This window comes from Salvelinus fontinalis, chromosome 16, assembly GCF_029448725.1.
Source record: "Salvelinus fontinalis isolate EN_2023a chromosome 16, ASM2944872v1, whole genome shotgun sequence".
In the NCBI taxonomy this organism is placed as follows: domain Eukaryota; kingdom Metazoa; phylum Chordata; class Actinopteri; order Salmoniformes; family Salmonidae; genus Salvelinus; species Salvelinus fontinalis.
The window spans coordinates 47,524,211-47,540,329 of NC_074680.1; the positions used below are offsets into that span (position 1 = coordinate 47,524,211).

At 47.2% G+C, this 16,119-nt stretch overlaps 1 protein-coding gene across 2 annotated transcripts in view; it reads left to right on the plus strand.

Annotated features, from left to right (window-relative positions):
* LOC129813280 (RNA-binding protein 25-like) overlaps window positions 1–16,119 on the plus strand; it is a 48,326-nt gene that overhangs the window by 13,832 nt on the left and 18,375 nt on the right. For both annotated transcript variants that reach the window (XM_055865602.1, XM_055865603.1), the window contains exons 8-12: window positions 2,361–2,444; window positions 8,203–8,492; window positions 9,940–10,051; window positions 11,447–11,536; window positions 11,922–11,995. In XM_055865602.1, coding sequence (XP_055721577.1) covers window positions 2,361–2,444; window positions 8,203–8,492; window positions 9,940–10,051; window positions 11,447–11,536; window positions 11,922–11,995 — 650 coding nt within the window. The remainder of the gene's footprint in view (window positions 1–2,360; window positions 2,445–8,202; window positions 8,493–9,939; window positions 10,052–11,446; window positions 11,537–11,921; window positions 11,996–16,119) is intronic.

The following is a 16,119-nucleotide window of genomic DNA, read 5'->3' on the forward strand; positions in this document are numbered from 1 at the left end:
CGTAGAGAGGAGGTAGTAGCGTCCGTTCCACCGTAGAGAGGAGGTAGTAGCGTCCGTTCCACCGTAGAGAGGAGGTAGTAGCGTCCGTTCCACCGTAGAGAGGAGGTAGTAGCGTCCGTTCCACCGTAGAGAGGAGGTAGTAGCGTCCGTTCCACTGTAGAGAGGAGGTAGCAGCGTCCGTTCCACTGTAGAGAGGAGGTAGTAGCGTCCGTTCCACTGTAGAGAGGAGGTAGTAGCGTCCGTCCCATCGTAGAGAGGAGGTAGTAGCGTCCGTTCCACCGTAGAGAGGAGGTAGTAGCGTCCGTTCCACCGTAGAGAGGAGGTAGCAGCGTCCGTTCCACTGTAGAGAGGAGGTAGTAGCGTCCGTTCCACTGTAGAGAGGAGGTAGTAGCGTCCGTTCCACCGTAGAGAGGAGGTAGTAGCGTCCGTTCCACCGTAGAGAGGAGGTAGTAGCGTCCGTTCCACCGTAGAGAGGAGGTAGTAGCGTCCGTTCCACCGTAGAGAGGAGGTAGTAGCGTCCGTTCCACCGTAGAGAGGAGGTAGTAGCGTCCGTTCCACCGTAGAGAGGAGGTAGTAGCGTCCGTTCCACCGTAGAGAGGAGGTAGTAGCGTCCGTTCCACCGTAGAGAGGAGGTAGTAGCGTCCGTTCCACCGTAGAGAGGAGGTAGTAGCGTCCGTTCCACCGTAGAGAGGAGGTAGTAGCGTCCGTTCCACCGTAGAGAGGAGGTAGTAGCGTCCGTTCCACCGTAGAGAGGAGGTAGTAGCGTCCGTTCCACCGTAGAGAGGAGGTAGTAGCGTCCGTTCCACCGTAGAGAGGAGGTAGTAGCGTCCGTCCCACCGTAGAGAGGAGGTAGTAGCGTCCGTTCCACCGTAGAGAGGAGGTAGTAGCGTCCGTTCCACCGTAGAGAGGAGGTAGTAGCGTCCGTCCCACCGTAGAGAGGAGGTAGTAGCGTCCGTTCCACCGTAGAGAGGAGGTAGTAGCGTCCGTCCCATCGTAGAGAGGAGGTAGTAGCGTCCGTTCCGCCGTAGAGAGGAGGTAGTAGCGTCCGTTCCACTGTAGAGAGGAGGTAGTAGCGTCCGTTCCACCGTAGAGAGGAGGTAGTAGCGTCCGTTCCACCGTAGAGAGGAGGTAGTAGCGTCCGTTCCATCGTAGAGAGGAGGTAGTAGCGTCCGTTCTACCGTAGAGAGGAGGTAGTAGCGTCCGTTCCACTGTAGAGAGGAGGTAGTAGCGTCCGTTCCACCGTAGAGAGGAGGTAGTAGCGTCCGTTCCACCGTAGAGAGGAGGTAGTAGCGTCCGTTCCACCGTAGAGAGGAGGTAGTAGCGTCCGTTCCATCGTAGAGAGGAGGTAGTAGCGTCCGTTCTACCGTAGAGAGGAGGTAGTAGCGTCCGTTCCACCGTAGAGAGGAGGTAGTAGCGTCCGTTCCACCGTAGAGAGGAGGTAGTAGCGTCCGTTCCACCGTAGAGAGGAGGTAGTAGCGTCCGTTCCACCGTAGAGAGGAGGTAGTAGCGTCCGTTCCACCGTAGAGAGGAGGTAGTAGCGTCCGTTCCACCGTAGAGAGGAGGTAGTAGCGTCCGTTCCACCGTAGAGAGGAGGTAGTAGCGTCCGTTCCACCGTAGAGAGGAGGTAGTAGCGTCCGTTCCACCGTAGAGAGGAGGTAGTAGCGTCCGTTCCACCGTAGAGAGGAGGTAGTAGCGTCCGTTCCACCGTAGAGAGGAGGTAGTAGCGTCCGTTCCACCGTAGAGAGGAGGTAGTAGCGTCCGTTCCACCGTAGAGAGGAGGTAGTAGCGTCCGTTCCACCGTAGAGAGGAGGTAGTAGCGTCCGTTCCACCGTAGAGAGGAGGTAGTAGCGTCCGTTCCACTGTAGAGAGGAGGTAGTAGCGTCCGTTCCGCCGTAGAGAGGAGGTAGTAGCGTCCGTTCCACTGTAGAGAGGAGGTAGTAGCGTCCGTTCCGCCGTAGAGAGGAGGTAGTAGCGTCCGTTCCACTGTAGAGAGGAGGTAGTAGCGTCCGTTCCACCGTAGAGAGGAGGTAGCAGCGTCCGTTCCGCTGTAGAGAGGAGGTAGTAGCGTCCGTTCCACCGTAGAGAGGAGGTAGTAGCGTCCGTTCCACCGTAGAGAGGAGGTAGTAGCGTCCGTTCCACCTGTTTAAAGCGAGTGATGAGCGATTGTCAATGTGTTTTACATGGAGTGTGTTTTGTCTCCTCCCAGGAGGAGGCGCTACCTGCACCCATTTTGTTTTTCTATTCTGTAAAGTGCTACGCTACTTCCTGGCCAACCTGGACCTTGTTCAGTAGTATCGTTTGGTGACGGGAGAAGGACACGTTTTGAACCTGATAATCATGTTTGTTTACCTGTGTCTCAGGAGGACATCAATGTGATGGACATGGAAGATGACAAAAGAGACCTGATTTCCAGAGAGATCAGTAAATTCAGAGACACTCACAAGGTAACACACCGTCCATTGTTCTCTTAACACCTTCACTTTAGGCAATGGAGAAAGAAACTACAATACCCACATCTAGATTATACCTAGTGTAGTTTCAACATCCCTGTCAAGTACTGGACTACAAATTAATGTATTTCCCCCCCCCCCCCCCCCCCCCCCCCATTTCTAACATCCTAACATTAATAGTTCAGATATTTGCTAATTTTGTTGTACATTTTGTTCAATTGAACTTGATAAGAAAATTTTAAGATTTTATAAACAATATGTGGAATGTCCGTCAAGTCAACAACAGATATTTTTCAGTTTCCCCAACAGTTTTATCGGAGTTATAGGATCAACTGTTAACAACAGTGACTTGGGATGAAAGTATTACAGTAGAAATGCCTGTTAGACACAGGACGGGGGCAACGCCAGTCCTCGGTGGTCTGATTGGTGTCACCCCCCCCCCTCCCATCATCCCTAGCAAACACACCTCATTTTTTTTTTCAACTTAATTGCATTTTTAAACTGAAGAGCTTGATTATTGGCGTCAGGTGTGTTAGCTGGGGCAAAAGTGTGTCATTAATCAGGCCCCTCCCCCGAGGGCTGGAGTTACCCCCCCCCCCCCCAAGTCCTAATAGGTTGAACGAAATGTTAAAATTCCTCAAAGCTAATCTATTGATTATAACCCCGCCATTATGGTAGACATCAAATGATGACTAAAGCAAGATGAATCTCAGAGCTTTTGAGGGGGGAAAAGTATGCGAGGATAGGATGTAAGTATCATCTTTTAATTTATTTTCTCGTCTCGGGCGCTCCCTTCTGGAGGACTTGCAAAGGGGCAACTGGCTCTGAGACTGTTAATATGCTACAGTGTGTGTATATATATATATATAAGGAATCGGGTTCCATTTTGAATACACCCATGTCTTTTAGCTAGTTGGCATGTGTAAAAGAAGGCCCCTACTGGTTGTGTGAATACAGAGCCTAGTGAACCGATGCAGGTCCTTGTGTTGTGTTTGAGGAAGGCAGATGAGGGACTCCAAATTATGGCCCAGATTTCCAGAATTACCGGTTAAAAGATGTATGAAATTTCGAGGGATTTTTGGAAAACCAGGCTATGTTTTGGGGTGGGGGGGAGAACTACCTGTGATTTTGCACCCCAAAGGTAGAGACTGAGAGTGATTAACCACGGCCGCTGTTTAAGCTGTCTGTAGTGTAGGGTACTAAAAGCAGGGAGCGTCCCTCCACAGCAGCACGTTGAGTTCTGAAGAATAGACAGGTAAGACTTCCTGTCTGTTTTTTATCCCCCCCCCCCTCTCTTCCCCCCCCTCTCTCTCCCCCTGCTCTCTCCCCTGCTCTCTCTCCCTCTCTCTCCCTTTCTCCCCGCTCTCTCTCCCTCTCTCCCCTGCTCTCTCTCCCCCTCCCCCCCTCTCTCCCCCCGCTCTCTCTCCCTCTCTTCCCCCGCTCTCTCCCTCTCTCTCTCCCCCGCTCTCTCTCCCTCTCTCCCCCGCTCTCTCTCCCTCTCTCCCCCGCTCTCTCTCCCTCTCTCTCTCCCTCTCCCCCCGCTCTCTCTCCCTCTCCCCCCGCTCTCTCTCCCTCTCTTCCCCCGCTCTCTCTCCCCCCGCTCTCTCTCCCCCGCTCTCTCTCCCCCGCTCTCTCTCCCCCGCTCTCTCTCCCCCGCTCTCTCTCCCCCGCTCTCTCTCCCCCGCTCTCTCTCCCCCGCTCTCTCTCCCCCGCTCTCTCTCCCCCGCTCTCTCTCCCCCGCTCTCTCTCCCCCGCTCTCTCTCCCCCGCTCTCTCTCTCTCTCTCTCCCTGCTCTCTCTCCCCCTCTCGCTCCCGCTCTCACTCTCTCTCCCGCTCTCTCTCCCCCCCTGCTCTCCCCCCCTGCTCTCTCTCCCGCTCTCTCTCCCGCTCTCTCTCCCGCTCTCTCTCCCGCTCTCTCTCCCGCTCTCTCTCCCTCTCTCTCTCCCCTGCTCTCCCCTGCTCTCTCGCCCGCTCTCCCCCTGCTCTCTCGCCCGCTCTCCCCCTGCTCTCTCGCCCGCTCTCCCCCTGCTCTCTTGCCCGGTCTCTCTCCCCCGCTCTCTCCCCCGCTCTCTCTCCCTCTCTCTCCTGCTCTCTCGCCCGCTCTCCCCCTGCTCTCTCGCCCGCTCTCCCCCTGCTCTCTTGCCCGCTCTCCCCCTGCTCTCTCTCCCTCTCTCTCTCTCTCTCTCCCCCGCTCTCTCTCCCCCTGCTCTCTCTCCCTCTCTCTCCTGCTCTCTCGCCCGCTCTCCCCCTGCTCTCTCGCCCGCTCTCCCCCTGCTCTCTTGCCCGGTCTCTCTCCCCCGCTCTCTCTCTCTCTCTCCCTGCTCCCCCCCCCCCCCCTCTCTCTCCAGCTTTCTGCTCTTACTTTCTCCTTTCTACTTCTCTTATATTTGTATCTGTCTTGCCTATCTCTATGTTATGTTAAAGAAAAACCTTGTTTAGGGACATCACAGAAAGGTCAAATATTGTTTTATGCTGCTTATTTTCCAAATCTAATAGACTTGGAAGTTTTTAGGGTTAAGAAGAACAATATTCCCATCATATACAGTGTGTAGGTGGAACGTGAAGGCCCAAACATGTTAAGAACATTAAACATTAGCCAAACTTAACACCACACATCTAGTGACAGGATCCTATTTTACCTCATCGCCAGGGGACGGTTGAGTCAGAGGTAAGTCCAGACAGGACATGGGACTGTTGCGTCAGAGGTAAGTCCAGACTGGACACTGTTGAGTCAGAGGTAAGTCCAGACAGGACATGGGACTGTTGCGTCAGAGGTAAGTCCAGACTGGACACTGTTGAGTCAGAGGTAAGTCCAGACAGGACAGGGAACATTCTAGAACATCCGTTTAATCCAAAGGGAAGTGAGAAATGTAGTGGATGGAACTCTTCGCTAAATCTCTTTCAGCACCATCTTTCTCTATTCTATTTCCTCTCCTTCTTCTTCTTCTTCTTCTCTGACAGAACAGGAGACCCACAGTTCAGTTTAGTCCAGCTTTACACGTTGTAGTTTCTCCTATACTGATCCCACTATCCTGCACAAAATTGACGAACATCATTCAATGGCATTTGACCAGCTCAAATCTATTGCCATCGTAATGAATGGCATATAGCCATAGCAGTTTTTTTGTAGTGAGGTACCATATTGGTGAGGTACCATATTGGTGAGGTACCATATTGGTGAGGTGCCGTATCTCTATGTATGTAAGGGCTGTTGGCACTCTTGTCTCCCTCTCTGTCTGGTGTGTGAGTTTGTGTTAATCACTCTGTTGGTCTGAGACGATCTGATGATGGACATCAGAAGACTACCTCTGGGTAAGACCCGCTCTATGATTTCATTCCTTTTACCCAAACTGGAATTACATACCTGCATTGTGACTCTCTCTAACACCAATGTCAAAGATCGCCATTTTGTATCTAAGCACTAGTCTTTAATGTGTTGTGATATAACTGGATAATGTGTACAGTAAATGAATCACTGGTCATCGTAAAGGATCGATGGACAGATATTTTACCACTTTTTAGTTTGTTTCTGTGAACCTGACCTGCTCTTCCTCACAGGAGTAGCTTGTAGGCTTGTAGGGGCAGAGACAGACGCGCTGAGTGAGTCCATAATTCATCACCTGTAAGTCACAAACAACCAATTAGCTCCACAGAGGATCCATCTCTATTTCCTGTTTCACTGAGAGAAATGAACCCTGATTTGTGTTTCTGTGCTGTTAAAATACATAAAACAACAACAAAGTTATTTATGGTAACTAGATAAAGTGGTTTCCACCGTCTCCAGATTGAGATATTTTGTCTCTGATAAAATCACCGCCTTCATTAAGAAGTGCATTGACGAAATCGTCTTCACAGTGTGACCGTACGTACATACCCCAACCAGAAGTCATGGATTACAGGCAACATCCGCACTGAGTTTAAGGCTAGAGCTGCCGCTTTCGAGGAGCCGTGAGAGTAATCCGGATGCTTATAAGAAATCCCGATGAGACCTCCGACGAACCATCAAACAGGCAAAGCATAAATACAGGACTAAGATTGAATCCTACGACACCGGCTCTGACGCACAATGGATGTGGCAGTGCTTGCAAACTATCATGGGTTACAATGTGAATGTTGACCTGTTTTAAAGGTCTTACTCACATTGATTACAGCGAGCGTGATCACATAGTCATCCGGAACAGCTGGTGCTCTCATGCATGCTTCAGTATTGTTTGCCTCGAAGCGCGCATAGAAGTAATTTAGCTTGGCTTGTCACTGGGCAGCTCGCGGCTGGACTTCCCTTTGTAGTCTAATACTTTGCAAGCCTTCCCACATCCGACGAGCGTTGGAGCCGGTGTAGTAGGATTCAATCTTAGTCCTGTATTTACGCTTTGCCTGTTTGATGGTTCGTCGGAGGGAATAGCGGGATTTCTTATAAGTGTCCGGGTTAGAGTCCCGCTCCTTGAAAGCGGCAGATCTAGCCTTTAGCTCAGTGCGGATGCTGCCTGTAATCCATGGCTTCTGTTTGGGGTATGTACGTACAGTCACTGTAGGGACAATGTCATCGATGCATTTATTGATGAAGCCCGTGACTGATGTGGTGTACTCCTCAATGCCATCGGATGAGTCCCGGGACATATTCCAGTCTGTGCTAGCAAAACAGTCCTGTAGCGTAGCATCCGTGTCATCTGACCACTTCCGTATTGAGCGAGTCATTCTTTAGTTTTAGCTTGTAAGTAGAAATCGGGAGGATAGAATTATGGTCAGATTTGCCAAATAAAGAGCGAGGGAGAGCTTTGTACACGTCTCGTTGTGTGGAGATAAAGGTGGTCTAGAATTTTTTTCCCTCTTGTTGCAAATGTAACATGCTGGTAGAAATTTGGTCAAATGAATTTAAGTTTTCCTGCATCAAAGACCCCGGCCACTAGGAGCGCTACCTCTGGATGGAGCATTTTCTTGTTTGCTTATGGATTTATGCAGCTCGTTGAGTGCGGTCTTAGTGCCAGCATCGATTTGTGGTGGTCAATAGACGGCTACGAAAAATATAGACGCAAACTCTCTTGGTAAATAGTGTGGTTTACAGCTTATCATGAGATACTCTACCTCAGATGAGCAAAACCTTGAGACTTCCTTACTATTAGATTTCTTGCAGTAGCTGTTGTTGACAAATAGACACAGACCACCACCACTTGTCTTACCGGAGGCGGCTGTTCTGTCTTGCCGATGCAGCGTAAACCCAGCCCAACTGTATATTATCCATGTCGTCGTTCAGCCACGACTCGACGAAACATAAGATATTATAGTTTTCAATGTCCAACGTTGGTAGGATAGTCTTGAACGGAGCTCATCCAGTTTATTCTCCGGTGATCACACGTTGGCCAATAGGATGGATGGTAGAGTCGGGTTAACCACACAAGGCACCCGGACCTACGTCCCCTGGATCGACATCTTCATGCGAATGACAGGGATTTCCTTCATGTCCGGCTCGTTAAAGAAAAAAAAATCTTATGTCCCGTTCGAGGTGAGTAATCAGTGTTCTGATATCCAGAAGCTGTTTTTGGTCAAAAGAGACAGTGGCAGAAACATTATGTACAAAATAAGTTACAAACAACGTGAAAAATCACACAATTATGATTAGGAGCCCGTAAAACGGCAGACATCTCTTCCGACGCTGCAGACAGACTAACACAGTGTATTCCATCTTCCTGTAGAAACTGTTTTGTGAATACAACTGTAGAGTGATTAACACAGGATACTCCTCTTCTACCTGTAGAAACTGGAGGAGGAGAAGGGAAAGAAAGAGCAGGAACGGCAAGAGATCGATAAGGACAGGAGGGAGAGGGACAAAGAGAGGGAGCGAGAGAGGGAGCGCCGGGACCGCGAGAGGGAGAAGGAGAGAGAGAAGGAGAAGGAACGAAACGACAACAAGGAGAGAGAGCGGGACAGAGACCGGGATCGGATCGATCGGGACCGTGAACGAACGAGGGAGAGGGGAGACAGAGGAGAGAGGGAGCGCGTGAAAGAGAGAAGTCGAGAAGTCAGCAAAGACCGCAGTGGATCCAGGTTGGTATGAGGTTAACCTCACTAGGGTACGTGGGCACCTGGCCAACATCCAGTGAAATTGCAGAGCGCCAAATTCAACATCATTATAAAAATTCAGAAAACATACAATATTATACATGGGTTTAAAGATGAACTTCTTGTAAATACAACCACGGTGTCAGATTTCAAAAATGCTTTACGGCGAAAGCATACCGTACGATTATTTAAGAACATCGCCCAGCAGACAAATCTTTACAAACAGTAACGACCCAAGTAGAAGAGTTACACAAGTCAGAAATAGAGATAAAATGAATCCCTTACCTTTGATGATCTTTATATGGTTGCACTCAGAAGACATTAATTTACTCAATAAATGTATGTTTTGTTCGATAAAGTCTCTCTTTATATCCAAAAACCTCAGTTTTGTTCGCGTTTGAAAATCGAAATTGTCTGTGTAAAGTTCATACAAACATGTCAAACGATGTTTATATTCAATCCTCAGGTTGTTTTTAAATAAATCGATAAAAGTTCAACCGGACAATAATGTCGTCAATATAAAAGGTAAACAAGAAAGGCACTCTCTCGGTCGCGCGCATGAAAAAGCTCTCTGACACTTTAGGGTCCAGTCATTCAGACTGCTCTTACTCCCTCATTATTCAGAATACAAGCCTGAAACCATTTCTAAAGACTGTTGACATCTAGTGGAAAGCATAGGAACTGCAATTTGAGTCCTAAGTCAATGGATACTGTAATGGCACTGAATAGAAAACTACAAAACTAAAAACAATCCTACTTCCTGGATGGATTTTTCTCAAGTTTTCGCCTGCCATATGAGTTATGTTATACTCACAGACATCATTCAAACAGTTTTAGAAACTTCAGAGTGTTTTCTATCCAAATATACTAATTATATGCACATCCTAGCTTATGGGCCTGAGTAGCAGGCAGTTTAATTTGGGCACGCTTTTCATCCGGAGGTGAAAATAGTGCCCCCTACCCTAGAGAAGTTAAGATCCAGGTTGGTATGAGGTTAACGCTGAAAGCCTGGCCTTCCTCTCTCCTTCCAGGGGCAGTGTTATACAATAATCTGGGCCCATTATTCATAAAGCATCTCCGAGTAGTCAGAGTAGAAGTGCTGATCTAGGATCAGTGTTGCCTTTTAGATCATAATGAATAAGAAAACACAGACGGGGCAACTGATCCTAGATCAGCACTCACAGACGGGGCAACGGATCCTAGATCAGCACTCACAGACGGGGCAACTGATCCTAGATCAGCACTCACAGATGGGGCAACTGATCCTAGATCAGCACTCTCAGACGGGGCAACTGATCCTAGATCAGCACTCACAGACGGGGCAACTGATCGTAGAGCAGCGTTTTTTGCTCTGAAAGACTTAATGAATACAGGCGCTGGTCAACTGTAGAAGTGGTGAGTGTTTGAACTCACGTCTAACTCTTCCCTGTAGAGAACGGAGCCGCGATGAGAAGAAACACGACCGCGAGGAGGACCAGGAGGAGGCGTACGAACGCAGGAAACTGGAGAGGAAGATGAGGGACAAAGAGGTTGCCTACCAGGAAGTATGTTTGACATGTAGTCCCATGTTTTACAAGGCTTAAGGCCGAATTTATACCCCTACACAAGTACGCAACGCAATAACTACATTAGCTACTGAAGAATGGTAATCCTGCAACTAATCCTAGTTGCAAAAGTCCACAAATTTGGGCAGCCTTGTAATGCAACAGGATTTTTTGTTTGTTTGTTTGTATGTTTGTTTGCAGGATTGTTTGTATATACACTACCGTTCAAAAGTTTGGGGTCACTTAGAAATGTCCTTGTTTTTAAAAGAAAAGCACTTAAACAAAACAAAAACAAAAACATCAAATTGATCAGAAATACTGTGTAGACCATTGTTAATGTTGTAAATGACAATTGTAGCTGGAAACGGATGATTTTTTTGTGGATGATTTTTTATGGACTATCTACATAGGCGTACAGAGGCCCGTTATCAGCAACCATCACTCCTGTGCTCCAATGGCACGTTGTGTTAGCTAATCCAAGTTTATCATTTTAAAAGGCTAATTGATCATTAGATAACCCTTATGCAATTGTGTTAGCAAAGCTGAAAACTGTTGTACTGATTAACGAAGCAATAAAACTGGCCTTCTTTAGACTAGTTGAGTATCTGGAGCATCAGCATTTGTGGGTTTGATTACAGGCTCAAAACAGCCAGAAACAAAGATCTTTCTTCTGAAACTCATCAGTCTATTCTTGTTCTGAGAAATGAAGGCTATTCCATGTGAGAAATTGCCAAGAAACTGAAGATCTGGTACAACGCTGTGTACTACTCCCGTCACAGAACAGCGCAAACTGGCTCTAACCAGAATAGAAAGAGGAGTGGGAGGCCACGGTGCACAACTGAGCAAGAGGACAAGTACATTAGAGTGTCTAGTTTGAGAAACAGACGCCTCACAAGTCCTCAACTGGCAGCTTCATTAAATTGTTTGTATGCAGGATTGCCATTTTGCCTAGCTAATTGCTATTTTCCATTAGATACTTGTGTATGGTGTAAATGACGCTTTACCACTGCAATATACGGGCATAGCATGGAACGGCAGGAACACAGCCAGTCTGTCTACTCTTTCCGATGTGCCATTCTCTCAGGCCTAAGGCACCCAAATGACACCCTATTCTCTATATAGGGCACTACAGTATTTTGTTTTATATCAGGCCTGTTTTGATTCAGGGATGTTGATTGGCTGAAACAGCGTTCTAGCTGTGTGTTTTTATATCAGGCCTGTTTTGATTCAGGGATGCTGATTGGCTGAAACAGCGTTCTAGCTGTGTGTTTTTATATCAGGCCTGTTTTGATTCAGGGATGCTGATTGGCTGAAACAGCGTTCTAGCTGTGTGTTTTTATATCATGCCTGTTTTGATTCAGGGATGCTGATTGGCTGTTGCTCCTCTTGTTTCAGCGTCTGAAGAACTGGGAGATGAGAGAGAGGAAGAAGGCTCGGGACTACGACAAAGAGAACCAACGAGAGGACGAGAGACGGCGTGAGATGGTAGTAGACAACAGCGGTTGGAACCAAAAATCTCCCAAATTTGTTCTCATCATACCAAAGGACAAATTTCCACCGATTTTTAAACACTTTTTTGGTTACTACCTGATTCCATATGTGTTATTTCATAGTTTTGAAGTCTTCACTATTATTCTACAATGTAGAAAATAGTAAAAAATAAAGAAAAAGCCTGCAATGAGAAGGTGTTCTATGTACATACATGTCCAGATAAATAAATACAGGAAAAAGAGAAACAAGGCATTTGAAACCAGTCTGGCACAAAGAGAAGATTCATATGGGAGACGAGCCTATACACAATCTATAATATTTGCCGTTTACCTCATAGAAGCTGAATGTATGCAATCATTTGTTCGTCCTCTTCCTCCAGACAAAAGAAGGCAAGCGTCTGAAAGAGTTCCTGGAAGATTATGACGATGACAAAGACGACCTGAAATACTACAGGTGAGATCACACCTTTATAACACAGAGATGACCTGAAATAATACAGGTGAGGTCACACCTTTATAACACAGAGATGATCTGAAATACTACAGGTGAGATCACACCTTTATAACACAGAGATGACCTGAAATAATACAGGTGTGGTCACACCTTTATAACACAGAGATGATCTGAAATACTACAGGTGAGATCACACCTTTATAACACAGAGATGATCTGAAATACTACAGGTGAGATCACACCTTTATAACACAGAGATGACCTGAAATAATACAGGTGTGGTCACACCTTTATAACACAGAGATGATCTGAAATACTACAGGTGAGATCACACCTTTATAACACAGAGATGACCTGAAATACTACAGGTGTGGTCACACCTTTATAACACAGAGATGATCTGAAATACTACAGGTGAGATCACACCTTTATAACACAGAGATGCCCTGAAATACTACAGGTGAGATCACACCTTTATAACACAGAGATGATCTGAAATACTACAGGTGAGATCACACCTTTATAACACAGAGATGACCTGAAATACTACAGGTGAGATCACACCTTTATAACACAGAGACGACCTGAATTAATACAGGTGAGGTCATCAACTTTATTAAACAGACAACTGTCCTTGTGGAGACCTAACTCTAACCCCTAACCTTAACCCCTACATTTTAAGGTTAGGGTGTAAGGTTAGGGTTAGGGGTTACCAGAGATGACCTGAAATAGACTCCTATCCTTAACCCCTAACCTTAACCCTTAACCTTTTTGTTGTTTTACTATCAGTGAGGATTTTGGGGGATTTCCGGTACCCACCAGGATAGTAATACAAGCCTACACACACACACACACACACACACACACACACACCGTGTTGGACTATTTTGAGGAAACTACAAACAGGAGACTTCTGTTATTCTGTCACACTGTGCTTTAGATGCATACATGACTGAGGCCCTTTATCTACTTCCTCAGAGAGAGAGATGAGGCCCTTTATCTACTTCCTCAGAGAGAGAGGAGGCCCTTTATCTACTTCCTCAGAGAGAGAGGAGGCCCTTTATCTACTTCCTCAGAGAGAGAGATGAGGCCTTTTATCTACTTCCTCAGAGAGATGAGGCCCTTTATCCACTTCCTCAGAGCGAGAGATGAGGCCCTTTATCTACTTCCTCAGAGATGAGGCCCTTTATCTACTTCCTCAGAGATGAGGCCCTTTATCTACTTCCTCAGAGATGAGGCCCTTTATCTACTTCCTCAGAGATGAGGCCCTTTATCTACTTCCTCAGAGATGAGGCCCTTTATCTACTTCCTCAGAGAGAGAGAGGAGGCCCTTTATCTACTTCCTCAGAGAGATGAGGCCCTTTATCTACTTCCTCAGATGAGGCCCTTTATCTACTTCCTCAGATGAGGCCCTTTATCTACTTTCTCAGAGAGAAGAGGCCCTTTATCTACTTCCTCAGAGAGATGAGGCCCTTTATCTACTTCCTCAGAGAGATGAGGCCCTTTATCTACTTCCTCAGAGAGATGAGGCCCTTTATCTACTTCCTCAGAGAGATGAGGCCCTTTATCTACTTCCTCAGAGAGATGAGGCCCTTTATCTACTTCCTCAGAGAGAGAGAAGAGGCCCTTTATCTACTTCCTCAGAGAGAGAGAGAGGAGGCCCTTTATCTACTTCCTCAGAGAGAGAGAGGAGGCCCTTTATCTACTTCCTCAGAGAGATGAGGCCCTTTATCTACTTCCTCAGAGAGATGAGGCCCTTTATCTACTTCCTCAGAGAGAGATGAGGCCCTTTATCTACTTCCTCGGAGAGAGAAGAGGTCCTTTATCTACTTCCTCGGAGATGAGGCCCTTTATCTACTTCCTCAGAGAGAGAGATGAGGCCTTTTATCTACTTCCTCAGAGAGATGAGGCCCTTTATCCACTTCCTCAGAGCGAGAGATGAGGCCCTTTATCTACTTCCTCAGAGATGAGGCCCTTTATCTACTTCCTCAGAGATGAGGCCCTTTATCTACTTCCTCAGAGATGAGGCCCTTTATCTACTTCCTCAGAGAGATAGGAGGCCCTTTATCTACTTCCTCAGAGAGAGAGGAGGCCCTTTATCTACTTCCTCAGAGAGAGATGAGGCCCTTTATCTACTTCCTCAGAGAGAGATGAGGCCCTTTATCTACTTCCTCAGAGAGAGAGATGAGGCCCTTTATCTACTTCCTCAGAGAGAGAGGAGGCCCTTTATCTACTTCCTCAGAGAGATGAGGCCCTTTATCTACTTCCTCAGAGAGAGAGATGAGGCCTTTTATCTACTTCCTCAGAGAGATGAGGCCCTTTATCCACTTCCTCAGAGCGAGAGATGAGGCCCTTTATCTACTTCCTCAGAGATGAGGCCCTTTATCTACTTCCTCAGAGATGAGGCCCTTTATCTACTTCCTCAGAGATGAGGCCCTTTATCTACTTCCTCAGAGATGAGGCCCTTTATCTACTTCCTCAGAGATGAGGCCCTTTATCTACTTCCTCAGAGAGAGAGAGGAGGCCCTTTATCTACTTCCTCAGAGAGATGAGGCCCTTTATCTACTTCCTCAGATGAGGCCCTTTATCTACTTCCTCAGATGAGGCCCTTTATCTACTTTCTCAGATGAGGCCCTTTATCTACTTTCTCAGAGAGAAGAGGCCCTTTATCTACTTCCTCAGAGAGATGAGGCCCTTTATCTACTTCCTCAGAGAGATGAGGCCCTTTATCTACTTCCTCAGAGAGATGAGGCCCTTTATCTACTTCCTCAGAGAGATGAGGCCCTTTATCTACTTCCTCAGAGAGATGAGGCCCTTTATCTACTTCCTCAGAGAGAGAGAAGAGGCCCTTTATCTACTTCCTCAGAGAGAGAGAGAGGAGGCCCTTTATCTACTTCCTCAGAGAGAGAGAGGAGGCCCTTTATCTACTTCCTCAGAGAGAGGAGGCCCTTTATCTACTTCCTCAGAGAGATGAGGCCCTTTATCTACTTCCTCAGAGAGATGAGGCCCTTTATCTACTTCCTCAGAGAGAGATGAGGCCCTTTATCTACTTCCTCGGAGAGAGAAGAGGTCCTTTATCTACTTCCTCGGAGATGAGGCCCTTTATCTACTTCCTCAGAGAGAGAGATGAGGCCTTTTATCTACTTCCTCAGAGAGATGAGGCCCTTTATCCACTTCCTCAGAGCGAGAGATGAGGCCCTTTATCTACTTCCTCAGGGATGAGGCCCTTTATCTACTTCCTCAGAGATGAGGCCCTTTATCTACTTCCTCAGAGATGAGGCCCTTTATCTACTTCCTCAGAGATGAGGCCCTTTATCTACTTCCTCAGAGATGAGGCCCTTTATCTACTTCCTCAGAGATGAGGCCCTTTATCTACTTCCTCAGAGAGAGAGAGGAGGCCCTTTATCTACTTCCTCAGAGAGATGAGGCCCTTTATCTACTTCCTCAGATGAGGCCCTTTATCTACTTCCTCAGATGAGGCCCTTTATCTACTTTCTCAGATGAGGCCCTTTATCTACTTTCTCAGAGAGAAGAGGCCCTTTATCTACTTCCTCAGAGAGATGAGGCCCTTTATCTACTTCCTCAGAGAGATGAGGCCCTTTATCTACTTCCTCAGAGAGATGAGGCCCTTTATCTACTTCCTCAGAGAGATGAGGCCCTTTATCTACTTCCTCAGAGAGATGAGGCCCTTTATCTACTTCCTCAGAGAGAGAGAAGAGGCCCTTTATCTACTTCCTCAGAGAGAGAGAGAGGAGGCCCTTTATCTACTTCCTCAGAGAGAGAGAGGAGGCCCTTTATCTACTTCCTCAGAGAGAGGAGGCCCTTTATCTACTTCCTCAGAGAGATGAGGCCCTTTATCTACTTCCTCAGAGAGATGAGGCCCTTTATCTACTTCCTCAGAGAGAGATGAGGCCCTTTATCTACTTCCTCGGAGAGAGAAGAGGTCCTTTATCTACTTCCTCGGAGATGAGGCCCTTTATCTACTTCCTCAGAGAGAGAGATGAGGCCTTTTATCTACTTCCTCAGAGAGATGAGGCCCTTTATCCACTTCCTCAGAGCGAGAGATGAGGCCCTTTATCTACTTCCTCAGGGATGAGGCCCTTTATCTACTTCCTCAGAGATGA